Source organism: Echinops telfairi, unplaced genomic scaffold (genome assembly GCF_000313985.2).
Source record: "Echinops telfairi isolate 266 unplaced genomic scaffold, ASM31398v2 ScPeMD7_7420;HRSCAF=8458, whole genome shotgun sequence".
Taxonomy (NCBI): Eukaryota; Metazoa; Chordata; class Mammalia; order Afrosoricida; family Tenrecidae; genus Echinops; species Echinops telfairi.
The window spans coordinates 40,091,962-40,109,498 of NW_022111320.1; the positions used below are offsets into that span (position 1 = coordinate 40,091,962).

The 17,537-nt window shown below is 37.8% G+C and overlaps 1 protein-coding gene across 1 annotated transcript in view; it reads right to left on the bottom strand.

Moving 5' to 3' along the window:
* KCNH8 (potassium voltage-gated channel subfamily H member 8) overlaps positions 1 to 17,537 on the bottom strand; it is a 420,233-nt gene that overhangs the window by 148,251 nt on the left and 254,445 nt on the right. The window contains exon 6 of the mRNA XM_004704022.2: positions 6,730 to 6,887. Coding sequence (XP_004704079.1) covers positions 6,730 to 6,887 — 158 coding nt within the window. The remainder of the gene's footprint in view (positions 1 to 6,729; positions 6,888 to 17,537) is intronic.

Here is a 17,537-nt window from a genome sequence, read left to right on the forward strand (position 1 = left end):
AACTATTTCTTTTTGGTTACAGTGACTCTGTATTCTTTTCATCATGTTGATGCTTTGTGCATCATCAGTATTTAGCCCATAGAATATATCAATATTGCAACTCAAGGCTTGGATTTTTTCTTGAGTTCTTTCTGCGTAAACATGCTGTAAGTTTCTTCCTCTGATTTTTAAACTCTATTCTAATATTTAATTCTAATATTTTACTTTGTCTTCTCAGGCTACCCTTTGGTAATTTCTGTTCAGCTCTTTGACTTCATCATTTCTTCCATTTGTCTTAGCTACTCTATGATTAAAAGCAAGTTTCCAAGTCTCATCTGACATCCACTTTGCTTTTTACTTTTCTTCTTGTCTTTTTAATGACCTTCTGCTTTTTTCACGTATGGTGTTCTTGATGTAATCCCACAATTTATCAGGTCTTCTGTCATTAGTAGTGTTCAATGTGTCAAATTTGTCCTTGGATATTCTCAAAATTCCCTTGGGTTATACTCTAGATCACATTTTGGCTCTCGTGGCTTATTTTGATTTTCTTTAGTTCCAAGGTCTTATTTTGGCACTTTCAGACTTGTTTTGATATTCTTTAGTATCATCCTGAACTTATATATAAGCAATTGATTGTCTATTACACAGTGGCTCCTTGTTGAAAAAAAGGTATTTCCAATGAAAAAGTTTTTGGTCTTCTGGAATTTTATATGTGATCTACCGCTTCATTTTTATCACATAGGGAGTATTTTTCCAACTACGTTCCTTCCTCTTCATTCCAATCACCCAATAATTACCAATGCATCTCAAGAGCATCTTTGATCAATTTCAGCCTGTAGATGTTGGCAGAACTCTTCAATGTCTTCATCACTAACTTTAGTAATGGGTGCGTAAATTTGAATAATAGTTGTTGTGATGGGTAGGTTTATTGTGCCAACCTGGCCAATGAACACATGTAAGATTATTTGAAGGGTGGAGAGATAAATGGCTCTGTGAGCCTCGCCTTTCTTGTTCTCTTGCTCTTTGATGATTGGACCAGTGTGTGGCTGCCTTAGCTTGTTCTCTGCCTCAATTTTCAAGCTACGCTAACTGTGGGACACCTAACTCGTGCACTGTGTCCCTGCAGTTTGAGGTTCCTTCAAGACCTGCTTCGCCATGCTACTAGAGTATACATCGCTTGAGCTGGGGCCTGTCAGACCCTGTCCCCTGACTGACTGTTGGTGATCTGCCTTGCTGTTTGCTGCCTGTGGCTGGATAGCCTGAATTGCTCTACAGAGGACTCAGCAGTCTACTTCCTTGACTTGCACCCGGCAGCCTTCAAGACTTGAAGGACTGCCAGTGTTTTAGCTGTCTCACGGAAGTGAGTTGCACTGAGCCATTTGTGCTACTCTATAATTAGCTGTTTATTTCTTATGTTTTTCTATCTATATAAACATATGTAAAATCTTAAGTGTTTATTTAGAGAACCCTGTCTAATATAGTTGTATGGACTGGGTTTCCTTGTATGTGGATAGAGATTATCCTATCACACAGCACTGTATTTCAAGATAGGGTGTAAATTTTCTTTTTTGACAATTAATGTAATGCCATTCTCTTGAAGCTGTCATTCCCAGCTTGGTAAACCATATTCATAATGGCCAAAACCAGTTTATTTCAGGTCACTAACATCTAGGATATTGATCTCTATGTGTTTCATTTCATTTTTTATTACTTCAAATTTCCCTAGATTCACACTTCCTACATTTCAAGTTCCAATTATAACAGAAGTCCAAAGCTGTTTCTTCTCCCTTGAGTCATGCCCCATGAGCAAATGAAAGTCTCACATGCTTCACGCTTAAAATCTTTACTCCATCCATGTGTTGAAGGTTGACTTTACTTTGAGAGAGCAGCTCTTCCTTGGTCATATTTTTACTGCTTTATGACTTCAGTGGCTCATCTTCTGGCACTAGATTTGACGATTTTGCACTGGTATTTATGAGTTTGTCAAAGTGTCAAATGGTGGAAAAGTCATGTAGACACATAATTTTGATGCAGTCAATCTCCCACTTTCTCCAATCAGAGAAGAGACATTTGGAAGGAGGATGTGGGACTGCCCATATGTAAAAAGTTATCTGCAAGGATCAGTGACATAAATTAGGTGCCAAGGATGAGATAGCTCTGGGTCTCTTGCTCCCATTAGAATCAGCTCTTATGTAAATGTGGCATTTTAATAAGTGACGAGAAGCATATTTAATTTAGATGGAAATGTATACACACATTCTAAAAAAGAGAGGATTTTCTTCCCTCTTAGGTTGTTACTTTAAATTTACCACTGATGAGAGCTATAAGCTATTTGTAGATAGGTGCAAGACAGTGATGCATTCATCAAAACCTTCATCACATAGTTCTATTTCCTGGTACCAACTAGACATGACCACCTTCTTAAGTGAGAGAAAAAGAGAGGGGGACAGAGAAGGCATGTACTGAGGTTTTGTTCTAGGTATCAGACACTTGTTGGTGTTAGGTGCCATCAGCCAGGTTCTGACTTATAGCAACCTCAGATCAATGGAACAAAACAATCACGCCCTCACGATCTTTGTCACATTTGAGCCCATTGTGGCCATCACTGTTTCAATCTAGCGCCTTGAAGGTCTTCCTCTTTCTCACTGACCTACTGATTTCCGATAATGAGCAAGGCATTTTATAGGAACATCACTGTTTTCGTATGTTCAGGAGCCCTGCTGGCATGTTTATGTCTGCTGCAGTCCTATTTTGAAATTAAGAGACTTCCCCAAGGTTGTGCAGATGGTAAGGGATAAAACAGATTCACGATTCACACGTTTTCTTTTCACTGTATCACACTTTCTATGTCTGATTTATTATTTCATATTTCACCATGTCTTTATGGTAGGCATTTAATTTTTAAATGTATATGCTGTAGCAATTGTGAGCAGAGACCAAGCCTAATAGTACAATGGTTTGGGGTAGTTCAGTTTTATTGCATTTTTTAATGTCATTAACTGGTCATATTTTGAGATTAATATTAGCACTCTTCTTTCATTCTTCCTTCTCTCTCTGCTTTCTTTTCTGTGCAAACTAACAATAGCAACACTGATAAGTTATTCTTCATAAATTATTTATTCCTGGAAAGTAAGTGTGATACTTCAGAAACTTCTATTTATAGAGAATATCATCCTGGTTGATTTATGGCTTGTGAACCATGTAGTGGGGCATGACGAATGCATTTCTTGGAAGAAGCAGGTTACATGCTTCTGGTTTTATATGCATTTGTTGAAAAATCTCCATTGGTATCTGTTAATTCCTAAAGACTTGTTCTTTGCGAATACCTTCACACTTTGGATTTCTTCCTCTTGTTCCACTGCTCTTGATGATATGCCACCTCCTGAGACAGTTGAATGTTGACTAATTCATTTTGGCGCAGTAAACTCTGTATTTCTTCCATCTCTATTTGATGCTTCTAAAGAAGGTCAGCAAAAAAGAAGACCCTTGATGAGATGGATTGGAATAATGTCTGCAATAGGGGATGAAGCATGACCCCAATTGTGAGGATGGTGTAGAGTCAGAAAGTATTTCACTCTATTATGTTTAGGGTTAGTATGAGTTGGAGCTGATTCAATGGCACCTAATTAGAACAAGAAATTTTTGCCCACAGAATTCTGCACTATTGCAACTTAATGCACTTTTCTTCAATGCTTTCAGCTTAAGAAACATCAAATGTGGTATTCCCCATTGGGCTTCTAACTCCTTATCTTTGCATATTTCTTCATGATATTTTACTTTGCCTTCCAGAGCCAACCATCAAAGTGTTCTTTTGCTCCTGTAGCATCAGTTCTTCCTTTTGCTTTATCTAGACAACATGCAAAGCATGTAGCAGAGTCTCTTCTGAAGTTGGTCTTTCTTTCCTATCTTTTCAACGAATTGCTTTTCTGTTTTTGTTTGCTTTTTACATGCATGATGTCCTTGCTGTCATCCCATAACTCTTCTTTATGTCTCTTCAGTCATTATTGTTCAATTGGTCAAATCTATTCTTGAGATGGCTATAAAATTTAGGTGAAATGTATCCATTATCTTACTTTGGCTCTAGAAAACTTGTTTTAATTTTTATTCAGTTTCCACTGGAACTTTCCTGTGAACAATTGATCATCTGCTCCGTCATTTCCTCGCCTTGTTCTAATTTATGATAGTTAGCTTCTCTATCATCTTTTCCCACAGATGTTGTTCATTGACTCCTGTGTAATTCGTTTTATGAGTCCTACAAAATAGTATGTGTTTATGTTGTTGAAAATGGCATGTGTGATAGATAAGCTGTTACTCTTGTAAAATTTTTATCGTACAACCATTTCTAACATCAAGGCCATAGTTTCCAACTACCAATACTTCTTTGTCTCTAACTTTCAAATTCCAATCAGGAAAAATTATCAATGCCCCTTAGCTTTGGTCAATTTCAGACTGCAGCAGTTGGTAAAACTCTTTCTAATGTTTGTCATTAGTGCTTGGTGAATAGATTTGAATGATAGTCTTATTAACTTGCCCAGTCTTTATAAGTATGTGGATATTATCCTACAATTGACAGTGTTGTACTTCAGGAAAGATTTTGAAATGTCCCTTTCAATGATAAATATGACATAATTTCTCTTCGATTTGTCATTCCCAAATTGAAAGGGATATGATTGTTTCATTCAAAATGGTCAGTCCTAATGCATTTTAATTAATGACTTCTTATGAGACCAATTGTTATGTGCTCCATTTCAATCTTTAGGACTTGCAACTTTCTTAGAGCCCTACTTCTGACCTTCCATATTCCAAGGATGAATGGGCAGGGCAGCTGCTGCTTCTCATTTGGAGTCGTGCCCCATCAGCAAATGAAGTCATGCCCCATCAGCATTTGGAGTCGTGCTCCATCAGCAGACTTTGCCACATTCACATGACGCATGAGAGCTTTACTTTGAGGAGGCCACTCTTCTTTAGTTGCACACACACATACAGCAGCTTCAAAAAATTCTGTGGGATAGTTCCATTATCTTTTAGTTCCATCTATCCACAAACTTTTGAAGCCATCTCATGTGTACCAAATTCTCCTCTTTGGAGACCCAAAGAGAGATGGAACCACCGCCCCCCCCCCCCCCCCCCCCAAAGTATCATTAGCATTCAGAGTAAAGTCTAAAAATAATTTGAGCAGACTTTCATTAGCTACCACTTATACTTTATCAGGATAATTTTTTTTCTTGTAGTATTTTCTGATATATACAAGGGGAATTCAGAGTTTGTGGGAAATTACACTATTGTTTTACTTCCGTTTCTCCACTAAGATTTTGATGCCTTCTTATGTACTCCGTTGAGATTTCTTTTGCAGCTGGGAAAAGTCTTCTTTTAAGTAACTACACTTTCATTATTGCACATTTATCTAGTCAAATTCAATCTCAAAAAGCATGTTTAAAAGCCTGGATAAAAACTGCATGTAGCATTGATTGATATTTTATAGTAGACCCTACCAACCCTAGGCACTCAACTTTCTGTTCAAGTTATAAAGCTCTTAGAAATGTTGACACTCTCAATCTCCCAAGCCACAGAAAAGAAAAGGGAAATAATATTTATAAACAATTAATGATTGTCCAGTATATACTAAGGAATCAAAATTCTACATTCGCTTTGAAGTGAATAATGAATATATTTAAAATATTGATTATTTTGCTTATATTGAAGAATATTCCTTTGAATTCTTAACAGTGACTGCAGTTTTTACGGGGGGTTGTCAACTGATTAAGAAATTTGTTTAGTCTGAACTAATGTTGGCTAAATTTTATGAGCTAAAATTGGTTACTCTGGCAGCAAATTGCATTAATGGACCAAAAAAAAGGTAAAAGCTTTCCTATTTTGTAAAGGAGCATTTCATAATTATAAAAATATCAATAGGTATTAAAAATTGTTACTATTACATGAGAGCACACTTTGTTTTCTATTAGGAGACAGAGAAGAAGAAAAAGGAGAAAAGTTACAAATAGCAATGCAAATTCCAGAGAACTCTCAAGCTGTAGTTTCGCCGTTGCCTCATTTGGGTTGCTGTCCTGTTTAGCAGTTTTATGAGGACTTCTAAAAAGTGGCTGAATTCCTTTATTTTAATTTTGCGGTTTGTCGATCATATTAGCCTTCTTTTGGCTTTGCTGATATATAATGAAAAGTCCGGGAGCCGTGGTGGTGTAGTGGTTAAACGTTGGGATGCAATCCTCATGATTGGCAGTTTGAAACCACCAGCCATTCTTTGGGAGAAATATGGGCTGTCTACTCATAAACAGTTACCGTCTCGGAACCCCACGGGCAGGAGGGTTGGCATCTACTCGATGGCAGTGAGTACGAATAAAACGTTCAAATGATAACAATTCAACAATCAGACAGGGAAGAAAAATTTTCAAATATTCTATCAAATTATCTGCCCCAAACCTACCTAAGTAATATAAAAGGATGCTTATAGTCCTACCGATGGTTTCTTTATCAAAAAAATTATTTAACAGGTTAGTATTTACATTACATTTGGCTTTTGGCAGATTCTGGTTCTGGATATTTAGAGAAGGACAGCAAATAATGTACATTTCCCAAGGGAGTAGATCATTAGGCAGCATGGCATCCTTATGAATGAGTATCACTAACTTGGCCAGGTAAACTGCTACAAGCCTTTAAAAAGGAACATGTAGAAAAGAAAGACAGGGGTAAAACAAACCCTGAGGGTCATGTGAAAGGAAGCTCTTTACTTACCACTGTGACGTTGAAAGCATATAGGAGATCAAAAGGGAGGGCAGCAATTAAATCAATGATGAACCAAGTGGTGACATAGTGGATGCAAATGGATCTTGCTTCGAAGATAACTTGACCAGACTTGCTGACGTAGGTTGTTCGGAAATTTAAAATAATATCTGCTTATGAAAACAGAAGGTAAGAAAAGAGAAAAAGGAAAGCGCAGTGAGAGAAACAAATAAGAAAGGAGGACAGGCCATATAAAGAAGGGAGGAAGAAGGGAACAAAGAAAACAAGGTAGGGAGAAAGGATGGAGAACACGTTTTATTTATCTATTGATTTACTTAAACATTAAGTAAATGATCACCTCATACCTTATTTTAGATTATTTCACCACTTGGTAAATGTTCATTCTATACCAGACATTGTTCTAATAAATTAGCATGCATTATTCTACTTCACCCTTAAAATATCTTTTGAAGGAAGCAGTACTATTCCCATTTCAGAGCATCAGAAAATAAATCTTAGTGAGAAAAAGGAACTCATTCAAGACCAGATTGCTAGCATTAGCAGTCTTAGAATCTAACATTGTCATACATATTTGCTTTTAAATACTACTACTTAATTCCATATCTAAAAACAGGAATATCACTTTGAAGATTAATGTTTGAATGATGCCTGCCATGTTTCTTTTCAATCACCTCATATGAACGCATAAGCAAGACAACGAAAAAGGAAGAAGGAGGAAGAATCATTTGTGTAAATTATGGTGTTGATGAAGAATATGGATGGAATCATGGGTTTCCAGAAGAATGAGCAAATGTGGCTTGGGGGAAGTACAGCCATCATACTCAATAGAAGTGGAGTTGGCAAGGCTTCATCTACAAGGACCAATCGCTGCATGTGGACATTGCGCTCGTTGAGGTAGAGGGTGAGCAATAGAGAGAGCGACCTTCCACAGCATGGATCCATATAGTCGTCGCCACACAGGGCTCCAACACAGCAAAGCTAGGGAGGGTAATGCAGGCCTTGTCCACGTGTTATTCCATAATCTGTGGGTGGATGCATTATATAAAACCAGCTTATTATTATATTATTATTATAATATAAATTGTTACTATGAGCCCTGAAGTGCACTAGCCATTTATCATAATCTCAATGATTGCTAACAAGAACCTTAAGATATTGTCCCCTTTTAAAGATGAGGCAGCTGAGGTACAAAGGGGGACAAATGAATTGCTTAGGGTGACATAGATGATGGAACAGAAGCATGAGATTCAATTACTCAGCTTCCTGGAGAAGCAGCATGACTCAAATCCTTATTTCCTAAAGTCTCCTAAATTCCAGCTCGGTGATTCTGATTTTGGTAACTTACCTGAGAGAAGTTATATCATAGGTCTGAAAGCAAGCTCTGGTTGATCCAAAAAATGGTTTCTCACTGTTATGGAGTGAGTTAACTTTGAAAAATGGTACTATTGCAATTCCTAATTTGTCAGCTATAAAATATTCAGACATTTAATATGGAGGATACTAATAAGAACCAATTAGCCTAAAAACCATGAAGTTAGTGGCTATGTCACTCACTCCTGGGGGAAGTACATCATGCTTGCTTAAACAGTGATGAAGTAGCAAGGAAATAATTTTATGGTTGGGGGATCATCACAACGTGAGGAACTGTAATAAAGGGTCATGGCATGAGGAAGGTTGAGAACCACTGGTTTAACGTCATGCAAATCAGCAGCAGCAGAGAAACCGAAAATTGCTTTTGATACTCAGCCTTCTCGTGATCCCATTCGTTTAAAGTTCTACTACACATCATCTTACATACTTTGCAAATGTTGTGGGGGAAACAAATCCCTGAAGAAGGACATCATGCTTGCTAAAGTGGAGGGGCAGCAGAAAAGAGGAAGACCCTCAAGGAGATAGATTGATACAAGGAGATAGATTGATACAAGGAGATAGATTGATACAAGGAGATAGATTGAAACAGTGGCTGCAGCAACAGGCTTGAGCATAAGGAACAGTTGTGAGCATGGCCCAGGGTTTGGGCCGTGTTTCGTTCTGTTGGGTATCAGGTTGCGATGGGTAAGAAGCAGCTTGATGGCACCGCACAGCAACAGTACCACCCCTTCCACATGTATTTTTCAGGGGACAGCAACAGGTCAGTGCAGAGATGCAATCTGATTGTAGTTGTTACATCAGTTAGTTTCACCACGACCTATGTTTATAAAGTATTGTAGACTTAAATGTACAGAGATGAATTTTCCTGGATTCTGGGAAATATGAGAACTGAGATTGTGTTCAGAAGGACATCAGAGGAATTATTTAGCTTTATTGTTAAAAAGGTGATGGTGCTGTCCAAGAACTGAAATAACTTGATGTTTGTAAATATTCCCTTAAAAGTTAGGATAGAGATAGCTAGTGCAGATTTTTCTTTAAGGGTGAGGGGAACATAAAAGAAACTAAAATTAAGATGAAGAAGGAGGAGGAGGAATAAAGGAGGGAGTGGAGGTAAGAGGAAGAGGAGGATCAGGAGAAAGAGAGAGAGAGAGAGAAAGAGCGAGATCTAGATTTGACAAATGAATGACAAAAGAGTCAAGGAGCACAGAGAAGTTTAACAAACATTGGATGCCTCTGAGGCTGTCTGACTTCTAAAACACTTTTGCATCTTTGCCTAATTATATCAGTGACTTATTCTAATATCATAGTGAGACTGGGATTTCCTCCAGACAATCAATACACTCCTTAATGATAAACAGAAAAACAAACTTCATTGTCATCACATCGATTTCGACTCAATGACCCTATAAGAGTGGGTAGAATTGCCCTGTTTCCCGACACAGTAAATATTTATGGGACTATAAAACCCTTTCTTTCTCCTGTGGACTGGTTGGTGGTTTTGAACTACTGAACTTGTGGTTAGTAGCCCAACTCAGAATCCATTACACTATCAGGGCTCCTCACCTACAAGGTAGAAGTCCTGATGGCACAGTGGTTAAGTATTGGATTGCAGCCTGCAAGATGAACAATTCAAAACCACTAGCCAGCTCTGTGGGAGAAAGCGGAGGCTTTCTAATCCAGCAGTTACTGGCTGGGAAACTCAAAGGGTCAGTTCTACCCCGTTTGATAGGGTCACTATGAGTTCGCATTAGAGGGTTTGTTTATACATTTACGGACACATCGAGGCAATTCAAACTGTATTTGGGTATGTGTAGTACTTATGGAAAATTAACACACTGACACCTAAGTAAAATTTTGCTGAAGATCATTCCCCCAATGGTTGCAGTGTACATTGGCAGGGAACTTCCAGAAATTCAGGCTGCAATCAGAAGAGGATGTGGAACAAGGGATTCATTGTCAGATGGAGTTTGGCTGAAAGCAGATAATCACAGAAAGATATTTACTTCTGTATTGTTGACTATGGAAATCATTCAACTTTATGGATCATAACAAACTATAAATAGGTTTGAGAAGACTGGGAATTCCAGAAGATTTCATTGTGCTCATTTGGAACCTGTACATGGATCTAGAGACAGTTGTGCAAATGAAACAAGGGAATACTGCATGGTAGAAAATCAAGAAAGGTGTGCATAAGGGCTTAAGGTTTCACCATATTATTCGATCTGTATGCTGGGAAAATAATCAGAGAAATTGGGTGATCTGAAGAAGAGTGTGACATCAGAATTGGAGAAAGGCTATTAACCACCTTTGATATGCAGATGACACAACCTTGTATGCTGAAAATACGGAGGCCTTGGAGCACTTGCTGATGAAGATCAGAGATTTCAGCCTCCTGTCTAGAATGCAACTCAATGTAGAGAAGAGCGAACTCCTCACACCTGGATGAATAGGTAACATGAGGATAAGCAGAGAAAAATTGAAGTTTTCATTGGTTTTGTCATGCGTGCATCCACAATGAATACTCATGGAAGCATCAGCTAAGAGATTAAAGGGCACATGCACTGGGTTACACAAGGCCTCTTTAAAGTACTGAAAAGCAAGGATGTGGCTCTGATGACTTAAGTTAACCTGTCCCAAGCCATCATTTCAATGGCTTCAAACGCAGATGAAAGTTGGACATTGGATAAAGGAGACTGAAGAAAAACGGATGCTTTTGGATGATGGTGCTGGTGATGTATCTGAAAGTACTATGGCCTGCCGAAAGAACAAATGAATTTGTCTTGGAAGAAGTACCATCAGACTGCTCCTTAGAGGCAAGGATGGTTAGATTGGGTCTCACATACTTTGGACATGTTGTCAAGAGACTGGTCCCTTGAAAAGGACCTGATGCTTGATAAAGAGGGGGGCCAGTGAAAAAGAGGAAGGTCCTTGAGGATATGGGTTGACACAATGGCCACAACAATGGGCTCAAATATACAAACAATGGTGAGGACAGCAGGACCAGGTAATGCTTTGTTCTACTGCACATAGACGCACGATGAACTGGAAGGAATTTCACAGCACCTAACACGCACGTCTGTAACAAAATGCTGTGGGGTCCTGTGTCATCTTCATGCTCATTGGCATGTTTGATCGGTTATTGTGGCTACTGTGTGAATCTATCTCACTGAGAGTTCTCCTCATTTTTGCTTTCCATATCAAACGTGATGTTCTTGTCTATAGGTTGGTTTTTCCTGAGGACAATGTATCTAACTTAAATAGGTCAAAGCATTGCATCCTTGCTTCTAGGAGCACATTCTTTTATCATGATCACATTTTGAATATATCAATTCTTCCTCAATCTTCTTTTTCCATTGTCTGCGATATCCTTCTCACGCACTGACATCCAGTCCAGTCCGACTCACAGCCATCCGATGAGAGAGGGTGGAACTGCCCCTGTGGGTTTCCAAGACTATAACGTTTTGTGGGAGTAGAAAGCCTCATCTTTCTCCTGCAGAGCAGCTGGTGAATTTGAACTGCTGACTAGTGGTTAGCAGTCCAACTTGTAACCCGCTATGCCACCAGATTTCTAGTGATATTCTTAGTACTATAAAAGGATGTTATTTAAAGGCTAGGGTACACCTGACCCAAGCCATGGTGTTTTCAATAGCTTCGTATGCATGTGAAAGTTGGACACTTAGTAAAGATGATGGAAGAATTTATGCCTTTGAATTATGGCGCTGGCAAAGAATATTGAAAGTACCTGGGACTGGTAAAAGGATAAACTGATTGTCTGGAAGAAGTATGGCCAGCATGGTCCTAAGAGGCCAGGATGGCAAGACTTCATCATACATAATTTGGATGGGTTGTCAAAAGAGGGAAATCCAGGAAGAAAGATATGATGCTTGGGAAAGAAGAGGGGCAGCAAAAGAGTGGAAGGCCCTTGAGGCGATGGACTGACACAGAGGCTGTAACAACGAGACCAAGCACAGAAATAACCGTGAGGATGGTGCAGGACTGGGAAGGAGTTCGTTCTGGTGTGGAAAGGTCGGGTCACTGTGGATTGGACCCGACTCACTGGCACCTGACAACAATATAAAACTATTGCTACTGGGAACCTGTTATGTTCGTTGCCTTTCTTTTGAACTAAAACACAAATAAAGCTTCCAAAAGATTCGTGCTTTTGTCCGGCAACTGTGGACTCTCATGTCTTCCTTTACTCACTCATTCCATCCTCAGTTGCCTAAGAAAGCATCACAGCTGGCAACCAAAAGAGAGTACATCTCCCCAGTGGATCACTGTGACGGCATCCAACTTCCTTTCCAAAACAAGTGCTCGGCATTGTACCTGAGCCTTGGTTTTACATCTGCATTACACTAACGTTGTACATTTTAATGCATATGTACATCTTCTCAATAGGTTTCCACATATTTTCCTCAAATATCCAGAGTAGCAATATTGTAAAGACTATTTATTTTGGCTTCTCCATAAATTATTCATTTTTCCCATGAGATATTATTCTAAATTACATATTGAACTTAGGAAATATTGAATCATGTCTAGTTAAAATAATGGAATGATTAACATAAATCTACTGAAAAACCCTGGTGTAAAAAAGTACATGCTTATTTAATTGCAAAACGGTTTGACACACTTATTTTGAATACAGTTTTAGTTATCAAGTGATATAATTTCTTCATATGTTTAAGTCCAATAGGAACATAAAGACTGTCTTTTCTATAACATTCAATTATGCAATTTAAAAATAATAATTGAAATCTATTAATGTAATCTGAATGAATATTGATTATATAGATTACAAAACAGAGTTAAATGATAAAGGAATTTGATAAATAAGTCCTGTGAAAAAGAATTGTTTTAAATGTGAATATGACTAATGTTGACCCAATGTGGAAATCCACATATACTGTATGTATTCATGGATAAGCCGAGTTTTTCAGCACATTTCTAAGGCATTTTTTAGGTGCCTCGGCTGATATTTGGGCCGGCTTATACTTGAGTATATATGGTACATACATTAGAAAGAAACATGTTTTCTTAAAATATAAAACCTTTCATAATTATATGGACGTTACACTACTTAGGGCTTTCATAGATTAAAGCAAATCCTATTCTTAGGATCTGGAGTGATTTTTAATGCTGTTTACCAAATCTTTCTGGATCTCTGCATCTTGTTATGATTATAATTCCCTCTCACACATCTTTCATCATGCCCCTCTAGTCTGCTTTGGCTCTCATTGTAGAACTGGAATAACCTGCAACAGCCTGGCAGAAGATTTGAGAGACAGTAAGTTTCTCACATTTTCTTCTCCTTGTCTTGATGATCATCCAAGCAGGTGGCAAGATGAAGCGTCTACCACCTGGGTGCCTGAGTAAGTGCATTAAACAGGGTCCACAGCTGACCCACCATGGAAATATCCCAGGAGTAAGACATAACATTTGTTCACATGCTGCTAGAATTTTGAGACTGAATGTTACCCAGCTCGTCCTCCCTGGACTCACAGGGACTCCTCAGGGGGGTAATAGCATGGACTCTGACTTCAGAACCGCTGGGTTATGGACCCTCCAAAAATCAAACTCCTTTTAAGATTTACAACCCCGGAAACCAACAGGAACAACTCTATTCTGTCTTATAGGGCTTCCAACAGTTGGATTTGAGTTTATGAGAGTGAGAAAGAGAGAGACAGAGATGTCTGTCAAATAGAATGTAGTAACAGAGTTAGCATGTGTACTTACAGAGTCTCTCATTCTGCAGGATGGCACCTTTATAGAAATAATTTTTGGTTGTACCTCCAGCCGAGAAAGGGGATCCTTCTAGTGACACACATGAATTGCTTTTCAAAATTTAGCTCACTTTAGACTTATAAAATATAAATATTTAGCAATCATCTTTGTTACACCCTAAAAGATAAGGACCGGAACACCAGAAACATCCTTCATGGTCCTGTTCAGTCATGAAATACCTTGTGACCATGGTCCTGATGATCACAGGTATTTGTGATCCAGATAATGTTTTTACTTATTATCGGGTTACTCTACAGAATCAGATAACCCCCAAGAGGAGTTAATAAAACATAGACACTATTTTGCCTCCAAACTTTCCATTTGACTTCAGTGATTTGGATAATAGCACAAGTAGGGAAAAAAAAAAAAGACTGTTTCCTACCTCTTTCATTATCGACATTAAGCAAGGATGGCCTGATATTGTTGATATTTTTGTGGTTATAGCATTCACAATGACTAAAGATAGGCTGACATATGGATCCTCATATGTCAAAAAAAAAAAAAGACGGTTTCCTACCTCTTTCATTATCGACATTAAGCGAGGATGGCCTGATATTGTTGATATTTTTGTGGTTATAGTGTTTTTCTATAATCATAATTCTATATGATTATAGAATTATAATCATAACAAGATACAGAGATCCAGAAAGATTTGGTGATCCATGGATCACAGTTTGACTTAATTCACATATGGACATGATCATATGGATCATCAAACTGATGATCACAGTTTGACTTAATTCACATGAAACTTTCTATAAATAACACCATACAGTATATATTCTTGTATCTGACTTATTTCACTCAACGTTTCACATGTGAGATTCACTCATGTGTGTTGTTTTTTGTTGCTGTCTTTCATTGTATGACTATGCAGAAATGCATTTCTTAGTTTTTCTGTAGATGGAGATTTGGGTTATTTCCAGTTTGGGATATTTTTAGTACATGCGAACACTTATGTCATGTCTATAGATACAAATATACAGGTTGTTTCTCTGTATAGATTTGCTGGGTCATGAAGTAAGTATGTATGAGAGCCAGTAAAAAAGTATTGCCATAAAATCATAGAATCCTTTATGAAACTCAAAAATAACAATGTGCAATTATTATTTGTCAGTATATTGTCTGTACAGGTTTATATATTTGAGGGTGGTATTACTTTCTCTCTTAACTCTTTCCCAAAGAATTCTGCCCTCCTGGATTTATACAATGTCAACATGACAGGCTCGGTATCCTAGAGGTTCTCAAATTATGTTCCTTTAAAATGTTCTTTGATCTCCTTGATGTGATTGAATGGATTAGTTCTTCAGAACCTGGTTTTGAGGGGAAAAATGTTCTTTGAATACCCTGAACAAAACGTCGTTAGAAAGGGCAAAGTCAAGGGTGTAGTAGATGGGAGATGACTAGCCAATGGAATTGTCACAGGACGGCCTTTGCTGTCCTCAAAGAATGAGCAGGTTGATTGTCTTGATGAAAGAAAAAAAATGCTCAGTGCAAACTTCCTAGTTTTTTCTCAACTGTGTAGTTTCAATCCTCTGTGAAATTCTTCAAAATCAGCCTCTGTGATCAGATCATGGGCCATTAATGAATCTATCATGATGACCTCTTTGGAATCTTCAAAAACGGTCACTGTGACCTTCTGAGCTGACTGCTCTGCTTTGCTACCTAGCAGCTTCTCTTGGAAGGGACTGCTTTGATTGACCTTCCTTCAGAGAGCACCTCCAGGAAGACACGTGTATTTCTGAGACAACTTGGCTGCAGCCACCTACTGATCACAGAGACATTTTCATCCACAGTTTGTCTGGAATAAACTGGAATGGGAACCCTAGTAGCAATGCTTTTTGATTTATTTGGGTATTACATTCTACATTACTGCATTCTGGCAAAGAGTTTACTATTGCATTAATATACACTCCTATAAGCAGAGTATAATGTCATTCAGATTACTCTATATCATTTCTTAATCTTTGGTAAATTGGGTGTTGTTTTAAGCCAGTCTAGTGGTGGTGAAATTATGTGTGTTTTCCTAATGAGTAACAGTATTGGGTATATACTAATTGAACATTTGGATATTCTTTCTTTGAAAATATTAGTTTGGCCTTTTGGCTAATAGAATACCCTTTTTACTAGGCTTAATTGATTTATAGGTCATAGTATTATCTTTTGGATACAAGTTAATAGTGGATAAATAGTGTCCTATTTAAGTACTTTATGCTTATCCCGATATCACTAAGATATTTAACTATGGTATCTTCTTTAATTTAATTTTTTTATTTTCAAATAATTCTTTTATTTTTACCTTTTGACCTACAATATAGCTGCAATTGACTTTTGTGCACGGTGAGATGTTGGGGTTATGATTTATGATGCAGTGTCATTAAAAAATATCTATATTCTCTGAAGCATTTCACTGACAGTTTTAACATAAACCAGGCTATCATATATGTGATTTGTTTCCAGTCTCCATATCTTGTTCTAGTGGCCTATTTGTAAAATATAAATTTGTTTTTCCAGAAAGATTTGCATGCTTTGTTGATAAAATCAGAAACAGATGTGTTAAAGCTCCTATTAAGGACCTGGAATAGGATTTAAAATATAACTAATATATTTGAATTAAATCAATATTTAAGTATAATTTAGCTAAGAATAAACTATTATACATATGTATTTATATGTGACTAACTATTTATCATTCGAAGCAATGTAACCATGTTTGATTAAGAGAAAAATGGATTCTCACTTAGGCACATTCTGATTTCACTTTCTAAATGCCTGCAACAGAAATTGGTCATTTGTTGCTATGCTATAATTGCATTTCTACTTGCTGTTTCAATATGTCAGCCTATCTTTAGTCATTGTGAACACTATAACCACAAAAATATCAACAATATCAGGCCATCCTCGCTTAATGTCGATAATGAAAGAGGTAGGAAACAGTCTTTTTTTTTTTCCCCTACTTGTGCTATTATCCAAATCACTGAAGTCAAATGGAAAGTTTGGAAGCAAAATAGTGTCTATGTTTTATTAACTCCTCTTGGGGGTTATCTGATTCTGTAGAGTAGCCCGATAATAAGTAAAAACATTATCTGTAAACATTCAATTCACAGAAATTCATAATAGTAGCTAGATTACCAAAATCACGTGAGGAATAAAAAATTAAGCAGCATTAAAATCCAAATAGTCACAGATGGAAAAGGAAAATCTGAGTGTTTATATTTGGTGGATGAGAGAGAGCAAAATTAGAGCAAGCCAGAAAGAATTCTAGAGTTAATGCCAGGATGCTTCGGGTGCATACAGAGGCCTGGTAGAAGAGAGAACCCAGAAGGCTAGCTAGCTGGATCAGCTGAAGCCGGACAACACCAGACTCAAAAACACACTGCTATGCTGTCTCCTCCTACTACTACAGGGCAGAGTAGAACTGCTCAGGTGGGTGTCTGAGACTGTAACCCTTTAGTGGAGGAGGTAGTCTCCTGTTTCTCCTCTGGCTTGGCTGGTAGTTCTAAACTGCTGACTTTGCGGTTCGCAGCCCAATACATAACCATTCTGTCACCTGGGCAGGAACGGCCAATTAAAGCTGAAGACCTAAAGAAAACATAAGGTAAGGGGAACGTAACAAAGAGGAAGTGCTGAAATCCTGGTGGGGA